The sequence below is a fragment of the Triturus cristatus genome, chromosome 12, assembly GCF_964204655.1.
Source record: "Triturus cristatus chromosome 12, aTriCri1.1, whole genome shotgun sequence".
NCBI lineage: Eukaryota > Metazoa > Chordata > Amphibia > Caudata > Salamandridae > Triturus > Triturus cristatus.
In genome coordinates this window covers 528,609,091-528,625,130 of record NC_140595.1, presented here as the reverse complement: position 1 = coordinate 528,625,130, position 16,040 = coordinate 528,609,091, and the positions used below count along the sequence as shown (strand labels likewise).

General features: G+C 46.4%; 1 protein-coding gene across 1 annotated transcript in view; it reads left to right on the top strand.

Moving 5' to 3' along the window:
* The window catches only part of NUP93 (nucleoporin 93), a 451,198-nt gene that overhangs the window by 130,616 nt on the left and 304,542 nt on the right, over positions 1–16,040 (top strand). The window contains exon 6 of the mRNA XM_085639933.1: positions 7,607–7,681. Within this exon, the coding sequence (XP_085496059.1) occupies positions 7,607–7,681 (75 nt within the window). The remainder of the gene's footprint in view (positions 1–7,606; positions 7,682–16,040) is intronic.

The window sequence follows — 16,040 nt, the reverse complement described above, 5'->3', positions numbered from 1 at the left end:
AACACCCCATTGACCAACACGCGCACTCGCGGTTGGGCATAAAGGTTATGGACCAGAGCCCTAAAGTGTGGTCCAAACCCCATCTCGGCCAACACATCCATTAGGTATGCCCAGTCCACTGAGTCAAAGGCTTTTTCAAAATCTATAAGAAGGAGTGCTAGGTATGGAGCGAGGAGGTGCTGGTGGGCTAGGGCCAGCTGTAGCTTCCGAAGACAGTGTCTGGTCCCACGCATGGGCATAAAGCCACATTGACCTGGATGAACCAGCAGGGACAGATATGGCTTCAGTCATTGAGCTAGTATGGCGGCATACAACTTGATCTCCGTGTTGATAAGGGAGATGGGATTATAGTCCGCACAGTGACGGGAGGGCGGCTGGGATTTCGTTAGGACCACAATGGTGGCGATGACGTCTAGGATGGAAAGGAAACTTTCTCCAGTGCTTCCTCAAATAGATCGGCCAGGCGGGGGTACAAGAGTCTCGCAAAACAGCGCATAGTATTCTTGACGAAGGCCATCTGGGCCCGGGGTCTTGCCCGACGAGATGAGGGAGATTGCTGCGTCGATTTCCTCCCGAGAAATGGGGCGGTCCAGATCCTTCTGAGCGACTGGACCCAGCCGAGGGAGACGCACGTTTCCTTGCTCGAGGAAGGCAGAGAGCGATATGCCAGGGGTCCGCGCTGCATAGAGCCGTCGGTAGTAGTGATTGAAAACGCGGGCCATCGCCAGTGGAGCGCTGTTCACCGCTCCCTCTTCGTCCACCACCTCCGGGATGATGCGGTTGACCCTGGGATATGTGGCCAGTCTATGCAGGATCGTACCGTTTTTGTCTCCACAGCCATATGCTCTTGCCACTGATGATCTCCAGAGGAGCTTAGAGGCATCTAGGGATAGCTGCTTGATCTCGGCCCGAAGGTGAGTGAGTTGTCTGACTTGGACCGCGTCGTCGGACAGGGAAAGGGACTGCTCAAGGCGGAGCGCCTGCGCCTCCCGTGAGGTAATTTCCTGCAGCTGTGCCTGTCTCTGGCTCCTAAGCTGACCCTTTTCAACACCCCGAATGGTAGTCTTACCTGCCTCCCATAAGGTACCCGGAGAGGCCACCGAACCTTGATTGGCGAGAAAGTATTGCTTGAGCTCCGTCCCCACCACCTTTTTGAATTCTCTATCTTGGAGGAACTATGCATTCGTTCTCCATGTTTGGCGGGCCGAGGCGGGGGGGGGGGCTTGGGGGGGGGGAGCCCCTGTACTAAGAAGCACCGGGGAGTGGTCACAAATCCCCCTAGGAAGGATACGGACATCTAAAATCCCAGAGCATTCAATTGAGGGGACAAAAATCGCATCTATGCGTGCCTGCGTATGGTGTGCTGCGGAGGTGTGGGTGAATTGGGTGGTGCCGGGGTGCCAGGTGCGCCAAGCATCACAGAGGCCCAGAGACTCGGACCAGCTCCGTAGCTGTTTCGCCTTGTGCCAGTCTAGTGGGGAGGGAGGGCCCGTTGTGTCGATGGCCGGGAAGGAGACCGCATTAAAGTCGCCCCCAATAACAATGGGGCCCAGAGGCAAAGCATTCAGGAGGGCCACAGTGTGTTTAAGGGTGAATGCAAGCATCGGGGGGGGGGGGTGTACATGGACATAAGGTTGAGGGGGGAACCGGCCAGCAAGCCGCAAAAGTTCACCGAGGGTTGTGAAAGACCTGTGTGAGTACAAATGGCAAGGTGCGTTTCAGGAGGATAGCTACCCCGCGGGAACCCCTTGAGAAGCCGGAGTGCCACACTCTGTCGTACCCGTAGTGTTCCAGGAAGGAGCAACAATTACCCATCGGGGGCGTTTCTTGAAGTAAGAGGACGTCTACGCTAAGGCGTTGCTCATAGCGCAGGACTGCCGTACATTTAAGCCGGTCCAAGAGACCATTGACATTCCACAATAAAACGTGAAGGGATGCCCTAGGAACAGTTGTGTCGGTCATGGTGGGTGGATCTGGGTCGTGCAACCCTACAGGGACGTGGGAGCCTGCCTCCGTACGGGTGAGCACGTGCAATGAGATCGTACCTGGCCCCTGGTGGGTCGCCGCGAGTTGATCCGTGGTAGCTGAAATAACAAAATAATAAAAACAACAACATAGGGAAAAAACAGTACCAAACCTTCCACTCCTCCCTACACTTCAAGAGCAGAAGTATCTGTCAACCCCCCCATTGTAACAGTAACCAAACTAGAACGCTCGGGTTGGTTGCATGGAGGACCCCTCCATATGGACGGATATACAGTGGATCGGCCAATAGAACCAGGTAGGTGAGGGTGAAATTCTACCAATGTTCAAGATCCTCACCAGGAGAGAATCGCACCTAGTGACTGAGAGGCAGCAGACCCAACTCAGCAGAACCTCATAGGGTAGGAGTACAGGAAAGGTCTGAGTCAATCTTGGGGGAACCCTCCCGGGTCGGCGATGAGGATATTCCAGGTACTTCATCAACAGATCGGTGCCTGGTGCTGGGCGGAGAGCCCGATTGGCTGGAAGAATCTTGGAGTCCATGGGCTGTCATGCTCGAGGACCTGGATGCCGCTGCCCGAGACCGGTGCCCCCTGTGGGAGTGCGTGTGGCGCCGGTGCCCCGGCGACCGCGGCCCCATGGGTTGGGAGCCTGCGGGGCCCGGAGACAGGTCCCGTCCTCTGGCGGAGGGGACGTTCTTCCGTCAGCCATGTCCATGCCGCCTAGGGCGTATCGAAAAACTGAACTTTGCTTTGAAAGATGACTCGGAGGCGTGCAGGGAACTGAAGCTGGAACTGTAGGCCCAGGGCGTGCAGTTTCTTTTTAACGTCCGTATAAGAACGACGGAGTTCTTGCACCTCCCTGGTGTAGTCCGGGAATACCATAACAGTATGGTTTTGGAACTTGAGGGGACCATGGACCCGAGCCGCCCGCAGAATGGCATCCCGTTCTTTAATGTTGAGGACTTTTAATATGAAGGGGCGAGGTGGAGCTCCAGGGGGCGGCTTAGGTGCGAGGGAACGGTGGGCTCTCTCAACCACGAACCAAGTAGAGAGAGCATCCTTGGGCATCCACGATGTAAACAAGGCCTCGACGAAGTTTGCCACCTGATTCGACTCGACCCCTTCGGGAAACCCCACCAGGCGGAGATTATTTCGACGTGCACGATTTTCAGCATCTTCGGCGCGCCGTGGAGTTCCTTGGTGTGGGTGCAGAGGTGAGCTACCTGCTCCTTCAGTTGTTAGATGTCGTCTTCCGCTGTGGATATACGGGATTCGGCCTCTGTGAGTCGCGCGGTGGCGTTGCGGAGATCCTGCCGGATGAGGGATACGTCCACCTTGATTTCCCCCACTTATGTATTTTTCAATAATACTTTTGTTTTCTAGGGCTCTGGACTGAGTCCCTCCATAAGATTTACCCCAACCCCTGACACCCCGCAACCCCCCTCCCCACCTCTCCCAGCTGTGATTTTGTATTGAACATAACTGCACCAACTCCCCTTTCTGTTACGGGTTCTGAGTATAACCTCATTTCTCTTTGCTTTTTCCTGTTGACTAGAGGGTCCATGTGCTTGAGTTTTATCCGACTTAGCCACTACTGGAATTTGCCAGTGGCTTAATTTCTTTAAAGGTTTCACAGTCCCCAGGTATATTACACTTCCCTCTCGCGCTCTCAGTGAAAGCAGCTGCATCTGTTTCTCCCCAGTCTTACACGTAGACACTGCAGATCGGTGAAGCCTCATCATGGCTGCTGGAAAATGCCCAAAGTCACTGAACTCCAATCTCTATCTATTAGCTTTCTTCACCCCAAGGGTTCTTCAAACAAGAGACCAGATACTCTGGTGCATTCGCAACACACTATTTCCCTTTTTGTGGCGCTGCTCCCTCCCATGCAGAGGAATCTCACAGGGCCCCTTCAGCAGCTGTCTGTCCAGTCAAACGTCTGTGTCCTGATGCTGATGAGCTCGATCTGCTGGGCCAACTGTAATGCCTGACTGGATCTTCCGGCATCTCTGTCCCTGCTTTAGGTCTTCATGCGCAGAAGTACTGTAACAACATTTTACATATACCACCAGTTCTCTTTGGACTGTTTGGACTGTAGAAAGACACATGCACACACTTTTTGAATAGTTTTTAGGTCTCGCTGAGTCTGCGCGCATGCGCTGCTCGGAGAGACTTTAGTAGGTGAGTTTTCAAAGTGGTGCTGGCTGGCGACAAGCTTGCGTTCATGCGAGCGTGCACGCGCGAACCGCCAGCCTTCAGCAGCACTTTGAAAACTCACCTACTAAAGTCTCTCCGAGCAGCGCATGCGCCCTGACTCAACGAGACCTAAAAATGCGCATTACGCCGGCGATGCTTCCGTAAAGCAGCTCGCCTCCGCCGTGTCTTCGGGGACGCAGCTTCCCAGCAAGTAATAAAAGCGGCTTGTTTTCTTTTCTCCTTATTCTTTCCAGTGTTTTTGAGTCTTCTCCTCTACCATTTCCTCCCTTCTTTTTTCTGAAGTCCATCTGTGGCTCCTCTTAATCTCGTCCATCTTCCCTTTCTTTCCCTTGCCTTCGATCCCTTCATGCCCCCTCTCCTCTTTCCGCCACTTTGCCTCCCCTCCCTTCTCTCCTCCTTTCTCGCCTCCTTTTACACCCCTGCCGTTCAGCTTGCTTGCTTCCCTTCCCATGCACGTTTTCCTTCTTTTCCCATGACTCATTGCAGCGTTTCATTCGTACATTTCTGCATCAATTCCTCCATTGACTCTCTTTGCTATATTTCTTTGTTCCACTCTCCCGACCTCCCTTCTAACACCCTGTGGCCCTGTGTATTTTGTCGCTGACATTCTTTAGTGAAATGTAGCGCACATTGCCCCTATATATTTCATCTTGTGTGTATGGCGTCTTCCCAGCTCTTATTCTGTTGATCTCGTTCTTGTTTTTCCTCCGCAGCTTCTTTCCCTCTACGTTTCTATATTATACCAAGGCACATCTCTTCACCAGGCACATGCACTTTTGTCACTTAGGGAGCACGCAGTACCAAGCAGGGCGTTTGCAATGCGTATGTTTGCTTGTTTGTTGCTGGGATAGAACTGCGTGTTAAAGAGTCAGAAACACGGGTGAGTGTACATGAGATTTGTGTGTCAGTGTTGCCGGTGAATGTAGGAGTGGCCATTAAAAGTAGAGACAGAGGAGCATCGGTGTGTGAGGGCTTACGTGCAATGTGTGTCTGTGTAGATTGCTTCTAAGTGTACAATGTATACTAGCCTGTGCATGACTGTCTACGTCTGTAAAATGTGTATTTCTTTGTATTCTATATGTGTGCTTGTGCATATAAGAGCATGTTTTTCTGTGTGTACTCCACTGCACGTTACTTGTGAGCTTGAGCACGAGTCATTGTGTATGTAAACGCTCATGCGTGTTTGCTTGTGCAATAAATATGTACAATGATGTGTCTATCACATTTTATGGCGTGTGTGTGCTGTGCGAATGTTGTGCTTGTGCCTTTGTGCATGCCTGTGTTTGTGTAGATTGTGTACGCCTTTGTACTTGGCATATAGCTCCGTAGTAGTGCTACTATGTGTAAAGTATGACTGTGCCTTTGAGCTGTGCGTTTGTGCATGTATACAAAAGCTTCTCTAACGCCTTTGCATGGTGTGAATTATTATTATTTTTTATATAGGAGTGACTGTGTTTATAGATAAGTATGCGTGTGTAATATGTATATGCACTGCATGTTTGTATTCCGTGCTTGGCTACAAACTCTGTTGTTTTGTGTGCCCTTCAGCGTATGTATGTCTTTTTTGCGAGCACATGTCTGTGTGCATTTGTGTAATTTATGTGGAGTATGACTGCTCCCTGTTTTTTGTATGCGTATGATATAATATGTGTGCTTTCTATGTAGTTTTTCGTAAGTGTGGGGCATTGTGTTTGCTTGTGTGTGTGTTTTTGCTTTTGTTCAGAAAGATGACATATACGCATTTAGTATATAAAAGTATGCAGATGCATTTGCATAAAATTTTCCTGATTATGTGCGTTTGCAATAAGTGTGAGATCAACAAGACATTGGGAAATAAAAACATCAAGGAATTGTATTTCCAGTGATTGGTTGGAATACACCATTTTATTTTCAGTACGAATAAAGAAATGTGCGTGGTAGGTGCGGTTTATGTTTGCTGCATGGCTACGTGACACGCATGCATGCCAAGACTTTGCATGTAGAAACAACATGGCGCTCTTGTTTCCACAGAAATGTGGACGCATTCAAATGTTTGCAATTCGCCATTTGAACATATAACATATTATTGGCAATCAGTTTGCAAACAGATTTAGCAATTTTTAATCTGCAAAGGTCTGGAGCTCGGCTTTTGCTATACTAGCCATACATGTGGCAAACATCCACAAAAATGTGTGCTATCCATAGTGGGGAAGAGCTCTGTTTTATGTAGGGGTTAAAAGCCATACAGAAGACAACAATTCAAAATGTACTCCATGCTCATTCAGGAAGGCATCGCTCACAGATACCATTCCATCTCAAGAGCATATCCGAAACAAGCATTGGCATAGCCAGTAGGTCTCGCCTTTGGGACCTTATAAGTGTTTAGTTATCCAGCACAATATCCTTGGTGCAACAACATCAACTGTTGCATGGCTAAACACTTATAAGGTCCCAAAGGCGAGACCTATTGGCTATGCCAATGCTTGTTTAGTCTATTTGAGGGTTTATATGATATATCTTTTATTTTAAGAATTTGGATGTTGCAGTGTCAAGTGGTGCAATGGATTACGTGAAGAACAGCCTTTTTGGCCACATATACCTTATGTTTTGCAACTGCCCCTTTTGCCTCTGTCCTTTATCCCCGTTTCTTGTTCATCAGTCCTTCTCCTGACTGTGTTGCTCTTCTCAAGAATTTCATCTTGTGAACAGTCTTGTTTTTGTGCCAGTCGTTACAGCACTGCTTTTTCCCTCCTGTTATGACTTCCTGCTATTTAGCCAGGGCTCTGTACAAAGTTTGTTGTTTTGACAGTTGTAGTTCCTGGGTATCATGGCTGTTGCCAAAGTTAAAATATTCCATAAGATTTAACTGAGGGTATGGGAAGTGTAGCACAGCTATACATCAGAGCCTGTTGCACTGAAGCCATCATGTACATGACCTTAATTTTTCATCCTTTTTGTACATGCATAGTTATTCTGGGTGGAAAAATCTAAACTCTGGTGCTGTAATATCCTGCTAGCATCATGTAGTATCTTGTGTAAGTGATGGTTTGGGAATGCATCATGTGTTGGTGCTGTACCCTTTTCCCACAGGTTACACTATTGTTATTGTTATTGTTCTTGCTAGAAGAAGGCATTAGGATTTACAGTTAGGGTCCCTGGAGACTATGCATTGTGCAAAACGATTGTTACTAATTAAGAAACATTTTGTAATTTACAATACTTTTAAAATGCTTTCTTGTTTGGGTAACATTTGTGTTTTTAATTATTAATTGATATTGCCTTTTCCTTACAACCTAAGGTGTGCAGAGAACTTGATTATACGTGCTCTGATTATTTCAGTAGTCTTAACCTTTTTCTACTTAAGCTGTTGCTCCATTAAGGCTCAAAAATATGCAGACTTGTACTCTCTTTTTATATTTTGACAGCCCAGTTATGTTAGTGACTCAGGACCCCCAGGTCGGAGTTCATTGGACAGTGTGGAAATGGCATATGCTCGTCAGGTGAGTTGTGAAATGCAATTAAAAATGAAAAGATTAAAGGTGAGTGAACCTTTACTACTATTACAAAAATATCATTGTGTTCAGTATGTTCACAGGAAGTGGTTATTAAATGTTTTTGCTAAGTTCAGCCCCATAGCTCTGCAACAGATTCATGTTGATTCCGGTGTTATTCTTTCCCTGCTGTTCTACATATAAACTCCCAAAATCTTCTACCCAACCTAAGCCATGTATAATCAGTAGATGCATTGCTGAGCAAATAACCCAACAGTAGGAGATCTCTTACAAAACTTGACCGCCACATGACCAATGGTTGTCATCATTGCCCAAATGAAGCAATTTGCATTTTTTGCAATTCCCATCTAGAAAGTCGAAAAAGCTTCACTTAGTCCAAGTTTCTGTGTTTTGCAGTGTGAATCGGTAGATTCATACGCTTCAAGTTATTTTGTCATCCATTAGTTGGCTCCATATATATATATATGTATGTATGTATATGTTTTTCGGTTCATCACCATGATTAGAATGTCAAGTTTAAGCTTACAATACCCCCAGGACATAGTCATCATCTTCAGATTCCTTTTTTATGCTGTTGAGTTTGGAAGTGAGAGAGGTGCTTTTCGTCGGGGGGGAAACTATTGAACCAGCATTGAAAGTGAGAGGGAGGAAAACGATAAGAAGGAGAAACCTAGCACTTTGAGGATGTACAGCGGTAAACGTGTATACGATAGAAAGGCCATGAAGAGGACTTTGGGATTTTTCATTGCGACTTCTATGAAGATCCAAAGGAAAAAGGTTTTTCTTTGAGGTATTGGACCACAGGAGGTGACAGAATGTTTTTTAGAAAAGCAACCAATATCACTGGGACTCTTTGTTACAGTGAAAGAGCTCTGAACCATTCACGCAAGGTATGAAATTTAGGCCTTCCCAAGAACGTAAATCTGAAGAATACTAAGCCTGTGCAGCATTCCAACCATGGACTTGAAAGAACAAGAGCAAAATGGAGGCGGACACATTATACCGTATCACGGACCAAAGAGGTTTGCTTTAAGGACCTGTGGCTATCATCAGGCGAAAACTTATATGCACTAGGAGAAACTTAAGAAGCTCAGGGGAATCTAGATGAGTCTGATATCAAGGTTTTGGCTTCGGTAGATCTATACACCGAATAGGTGTAAAAAAAAAAAAAAAAAAAAAAATGTATCTAGATGCCACAAAAATATGAGCTTACAATTCCTGACATAGAAAGCCTCTCATAGCGGATTTGTCGGGCATGGTGGGGAAGAAAGCTTGCTTGAGTCTAAAAGGAGCTCTTTGGGTTGAAGGATAAAGTCACTTTTAGCAAAACTTTCAGACTCTGTCTCAACTCCTAAATACAACTGTGATCAGAGGAACATAAAAAAAGATACTTCTTCAACCCACCCCATAAAAAGAAGCCTGGCTCTACACATAATGTTGAATCAAAAGAAAACACTGTTGATGCCAAAAAGAGAAAATAAAGCCACGAGGATGAGGTTGCAGCCCTAATACAAAAGAAGAAAGAATTTGTTGAAGAACTTAGTTCTTATGAAATACCTTAAAAATCTCGTCATCTGAACTCGTGGTTCATCAAAACCGCAGGAAGAAGAACATGCACACTGTGAGCAAGACCCTTATATACACATTCAAGGTGATAATGGCACTGGAGAAGACACATTGCAGGATTAAGATGTAGATTCCCCTGAAGAGAAAATAGACACTTCTTCAAAAGAATCATTTCAGATGACTTATCCATGTGTCACACACTGTTGGGGAGAGCAGCTTGAAGAAGAACAGGTAAAAACTTGTTTTCTGCTGTAGACATTAAAAACATAAAGCTGTCTCACAGGATCCAGTCTACATCAAAAATAGGACATGCAGATTCACTCATTACTTCTAGGGCTAGACAAATGGCAAATGAACCATCGTCTACACTTGGTGCTCTAGATAAAGACTGCATAAGACTAGACACTGTTGCGAGAAAAATGGTAAAGACTAAACAGTTTGCTTAATAAGTATGACAATCACCAGTGAGACAATATACAGGAGATAATGCAACAACTCCCTGAACATTTTAAAGAAATAGTAAGTGGTTATGCAGGAAGTGAAGACCATCTCACATACTTGGTTGAAATCAGCTCTGGAAGCCTCTTACACGGCCAGCAGACAAATGTGCACAGGTGCAGCACTCAGGAGACCTGCATGGGTAAGAATATTTAGTTTCAAACCTGAAGTGTATCCAGACATTATCAGTACACCATTTTTTTTTTAACTTTATTTATCTTTTATAATCAAATCAACAATAAGATCTCATCAGTAGTTACATTAGTCTTTGGTGTGCGATACACATTTCGATGACAACACATCTGCCTCCATTTACAATATATACTCCCAGCTCTGCGATGAAGTCACCCCTGTCCTTGCAGCATTATTCAGACATGCCACACCTTTCCAACTTCGTTTGTGTAGCCCAATCCCCTCAAATGTTTTTCCCGGCAACCAATCGCTACTCTCAAACTCATGTGTTATTGACTTCGACATTTTCCACAATCTGTGCCTGTCTAGGGGGGAGCAGAATGATACCTCCACAAACACAATGCCCGCCCAGCGTGACAGTGTTCCGACCGCATGAGCTAACCAACCCCTGTGGACACAATCCCTGAGCTGGAGTGGGAGGAAGAGGCAGTGGGCAGTGTCGCAATATATGTTCTGAATGGACCCCAGATATCTTTAGGGCGCGCTATGCTGGGAAGTAGACTAGAATAGATCTCGCTGTTTATGCTGCAAAAGGCCAAATCAGTGAGCCAGCCCTGCATCGTGGGGACCGCTCCGCCCCCCCCAGCGCAATGCAATCTCTCGCTTTGCCAACAGAAAACAGGGATGCTAACCTCCGAACTGACTTGGGAAAGTTGACCGTATACCCCAGCAATGCCACCTCCGGGGTAGGAACCAAAGTGAGCCCAAGCATCTCCCCCAGAATTTTGTGTATCTGTACCCAATACGATTGTATACGTGGACAGGTCCACGTCATATGGGCGAAATCAGCGTGTGGGGCGCCGCATTTCCAGCATGTGTGGGGCCTCTCCGGGTCAATAGAATTGTAGTTTTGCCGGTGTCATGTAGCTTCTTCGAAAAAACTTATAATGTAAAAGCTTATGGTGACTATTTAATGATACTCTTTTGGTGACTTTGCAGCAGGCGGACCATTGATCATCCGCAATAGGACGTCCCAGGCAGGCTCCAATGGGAATCCCCCTAGCTCAGATCTTGCTGTTAAATAAAGCCTGTTGAGAACAAATTTGTCCATGAAAGTGGCGTCCCCGAAGCATGCCTCTTCCGAGACCGAGAATATGTGCCTGCCCGGGTACAAATCACCCATCTTGGTGATTGCAAACTTAGTCAATGTGCGTTGCACGAGTTTCTCTTCGGTGACGGGAAGCCATTGGGCATTTGGCAACGGAAGAGAAGAGGAATATAAAGTTGATTGGCCCATGTAGCGTAGGAGCCTGTTCCAAACCCAGCTAGTGGTCGATACCGTTTGTATGTCAACCGGACTTCTGGGTTTGCCTCTAGGCAGTACCGCTGCCAAGCGGTCAGGAAGTACAACGTCAGCTTCCGGGCGCAGAAATGGAATCCGCGCATCAGGGTGGTACCAGGCGTAGGCATGGGCGCACTGTGCGATCAGGTAATATAGATAGAAATCTGGTATTCCAAGTCCGCCTCTATCGTACGGGAGAGTGAGCATCTTCCACCGGACCCGGGGCTGCTTACCGCCCCAGACCAATCTTACCAAATGGGCTCGCAACGTGGCAAAAAAACTTTGAGTGAGGGGTATGGGGATATCATTAAAAAAATATAAAAATTTAGGGAGCACTATCATCTTTATAATAGCGATTCTACCTGCCATGGATAAAGGAAGCCGTATCCATTTGTCCACCTGCGACTCGAGCTTCGTAATTGCGCAGCCATAATTAAGTCGTAGAATCTGATCTTGACTCAGGTTTATGTGGATACCCAAATACCTTACAGAGTCCGCACACCATTCTAGCGGAAACGCACATTGCCAAGGGGAGGTGCAGCTGGTCAACGGAAAAATTATGGACTTATGCCAATTGATACCCAGCCCAGAGTGCCGCCCAAAGTGGAGTATTTCCTGTATAAGCGGTGCAAGGTTCAGATGTGGCTCTCTAACATAAAGTATAGTATCATCGGCATATAATGAAACCAATAAGGGACCTGTCCTGAATTGCAGCCCTCTGTGAAGATGCCGAATTAAGGGGTCCATGGCGAGAATGAACAAAAGCGGGGAAAGCGGACAACCCTGGCGGGTGCCACGGGTAAGAGTAAACGGGTGTGACAACGTGCCATTAATGCGGAGTCTCGCCGTGGGCCGACTGTATAAGAGTCTCGTGGTGGCAATAAAGCCAGCTGGCATGCCCATCCGCCACATTATGGATAAGAAGAAGGGCCATTCAAGAGTATTGAATGCTTTTTCTGTGTCAAGCAGTATAGCCGCCGCTGGTGTAGCGGGGTTTATTCTATGCAGTACTGAGAACAAGGTCCGCAAATTCAATGAGGTCGAGAGGTGGGGGACAAAGCCTGATTGAGCCGGCGAAATAATAAACTCCATCAATTGTGAGAGTCTGTTGGCCACGGTTTTGGCGAGGATCTTGTAGTCGATGTTCAATAGCGAAAGGGGCCTGTATGACCCGCAAAGCGCCGGGTCCTTATTAGGCTTTGGAAGTAGAATAATGACCGCTTCGCTCAGGGTGGGAGGAAGGGTTTCCCGCTCCAAGGCCTCAGCATACACCTCAATAAGTTTCGGTGCTAACCGATCCGAAAAGGCCTTCTAGAACTCGCCCGACAGGCCATCAAGGCCCGGAGCAGAGGTCAACGATCACCGTTATGGGCTCCGCCATAAACTCCTGCATGCCTTTCTCTAAGAACACTAGCGCAATTTCAGATAAGTAGTCCTCTCGTGCAGCAGTGTCACTGCTGCGTCTAGTCGTGTATAATGCCGAGAAATAGGCCAGAAATTCATCCCTGATCTCCGAGGGTGTCGTGCGAAGCGATCCGTCCTGGCCACTGATTTCAGTGACGAATGCATTGCTGTACGGCGGTCTCTGAGCTAAGGTGCGGCCCGGACGGTCGCCCTCCCCATATCTACTGGCAGTTTGATTCTTACCCAGATAAAGGATCTCCCTATCCGCAGTCTCCCTGTAATCGGAAAGGAGGCTCAGCCTCCTGGCCAGTACAGAGCCTGGAGGAGCGTGAAGAGCCGCCGCATCTAGAGACTCTAGTTTAGTCTCCAACTGTGCAAGTGTTGTACGCAACTCCTTAAGGACCCCTGCATGTTTGGCTATACAAACACCCCGAATGTAGGCCTTAAACCCCTCCCACAGCATGGCCCAGTAGTCTACCGAGCCGGTGTTAATCGCAAAATATTCCTCAATCGCCTCATTGACCTTGTGACGGAAAAGGTCGTCGTCTAATAGCGCGCGTCCAGGGAAGCGCCATTGTCTCTCAAATCCCTCGGGGCGCGGTACGTGCAGGCAAAGCAACACAGGAGAGTGAGTACGTCCTGGGGAGGGTCTTCAATGTCCGATACCAGGGCGACACACCTGGGGAGAGCAGCCAGTAGTCAATCCTAGTCCAAGTATTGTGTTGGCCAGAAAAGTGTGTGTAGCAAGTGGTGGAAGGGTTACGCCTGCGCCAAATGTCAATAAGGGAGAAATAGCGCCCCTCTCTATCTCCCATGACCTGTTGGCAATGAAACGGGACTCTTTTATGGATTAATACTGCTGTTAACATCCACCTGGATTGCAGTAAGGAGGCAGTTTCGCTTGCCTTTTTATATTCCTTACATCTTGTAAATCTTTCCCAAATGGTCTTGTTTCCAACTCATAAGGGTGGTCATACTCTTGATATGATTTGTACTAATTTTCCCATTTCAGTCATGAAGCCGCGTCCAGTGGCTTGGTCGGATCATTTTCCTATCTTTTTTTCTTGGGCTTTACAAAAACCTTGGAGACCGTCCAACTGTAAATGCCCGCCCCTCTCCAGGAAGGTGGTCCCCTCTCAGCTCAGCATCGCGCTTGATGTCTATCAGTCCACCTTTGGCATAGACCTGGAGGTTAATATCACCCAATTCGCTGAATGGATCACTGGTTCAGTGGCTGCGGTGTCTGCTACAGGGCTGCCCAGGCTGAGAAGAGACGCCCCTTCTAAGCCATGGTTTACTCCCACGCTGCGGAGTCTTAAGCATATCTGCAAAGTTGCAGAGAGGACCTGGCGATCCGGTGGATACCAGCACCATGACAGTGATTCTTAGATCTAAACAAAAACTCTACTATAGATGAAGTTATTAAAGGATAGCTCATGCCTACATTGCTAGAGCAACATACACCATAACATGCTTACCCTGTACTTGCTTGGATTCATTATCAATGCGAAGAAATTCACCCCTTCCTTCTCAGAAGACATTCCTAGTGGCAGAGCCAGACATGCAAACAGCAATGGCATTTCCTACACAAAGGAGAGTTCTAGTACTACAGGTTCACCTTTACCACAAGTCGTAGTCTGACAGTGAGGCAAGATGTGAAAATTCTAGGAATGATGGCGTCTTGTATTTCCTGGATTCATTGGCAGGACTCCACTTGAGACCCATATAGGAGTGGATTGCCAGTCACTGGCCTCTGTAAAATGAGGTTTGCAACAGTCTAGTGGTTCTTATCAAATGTGCATGGAAACAGGGATGACAGTGATTCTTATTGTTCCTCAATAAGCTCAACAATCGTGGTACTTGCATCTATTAGCAATAAGGATTAGTCAGATAAATATCTCATAGAGAATAGACCTGTTGATGTTACAGCAGGGAAGTGTTTGTCACCCAGATCCTGCCAGTCTCAGCCTAACAGCATGACCTTTTGAGTACTTAAATTTTAGCCAACTAAACCTTACATCAGAATTCATGGAAGTTATTAAGTAAGCAAGAAAACTTACTGCTCACAGATGTTATGCGGCAAAGTGGAAGTGGTTCATCATGTATTGCATTAGAGAAAGTATAGATAAAAACATAATGAAGTTGTTTTTGTAAAATATATAATGTACTAATTGAAATCAAACCTTGCATATGCCTCGAAAAGAGTACACTTGTTCAGAATAGTAGTGTACATTAAAGGAGACTCCAATAATCAAAAAGTTGCTTGAAAGGGCAGTCAAGGTAAACCTCAGTAATCAAAAAGTTCCTTGAAAGGGCAAGCGAGGTAAACTCACCTAGAACAATATTACCATGAATATGGAATTTAATTTAACACTTACAGCATTAATAAAAACACCATCTGAACCAATGCAAATGGCTGCTCTAAAATACATCAGTCTAAAGACAGCCTTTCTTATAGTAATCATCTCCCCCTGCACAGAATAAGTGAAATTCAAGCATTGATTACTCAGGAACCATACTCAAGTGTACAGAATGGTTATAATGAGAACTAATTCTGACTTTGTACCCAAATAAATTTCACAGGTTCACTTTAGTCACTGCAATCATTTATCTACGTTTTTCCAGCTGCATGACTACAAGCGGAAAGAGTTCTCCACGCATTACTTGTTAGGTGGATACTCATGTACTTGATGAGACTAACACAATAAGAAACAGTGAGTGATTCCTCTTAGGACATAATACAAAAACAAAGGGAACGTCAGTATTCAAAGGTACAATAGTAAGATAGATACTCTAAACTATTCAGACCTACAAGGGACAACCAACAGCACATTTCGCAAAGAAAAAAGGGGCTTCAAAAGCATTCATAGGTGACCTATCACTGCAAGACCTTGGCATGGCTGCACATTATTATGAGGGTTCTTTTATGAAGGAACCAAGAACGTAAAAGACCCTGGATATACAGGACAAGTGGTCCACTCCCCTTTGATTTTTTTGCATAAGTGATAAGGAAGCCGACTGGACCACAGCTTCTTTTTCCCTCCCCATTGATTATTTGTATCTAAGCAGCGCACAGCTGCGGGAACCCTCACAACCAGATTGACCTCCGCAATAACGGCTGAGTCTCTGGTACCCTTTTGACTACGAATCTGTATTTTGAAAACAAAGAAGTGAACTACTAACCTTGATGTTTTGGTGATGATGGCGGAAAACCAAGGTTTGAGCTACTCTGAAGAGGAGGTTAATGCTATTCTTAGCGAGTCATCCTTATTACAAGATAAGGATTTAACACAAACACTAACGCAGACTAATGATTGGGATGATTTGACTGAAATGAAGAAGGATCAGGTACGGACTGCCATACATGGTATCATCATGAAGGAATACCTGCGAGCAAACGCAGCT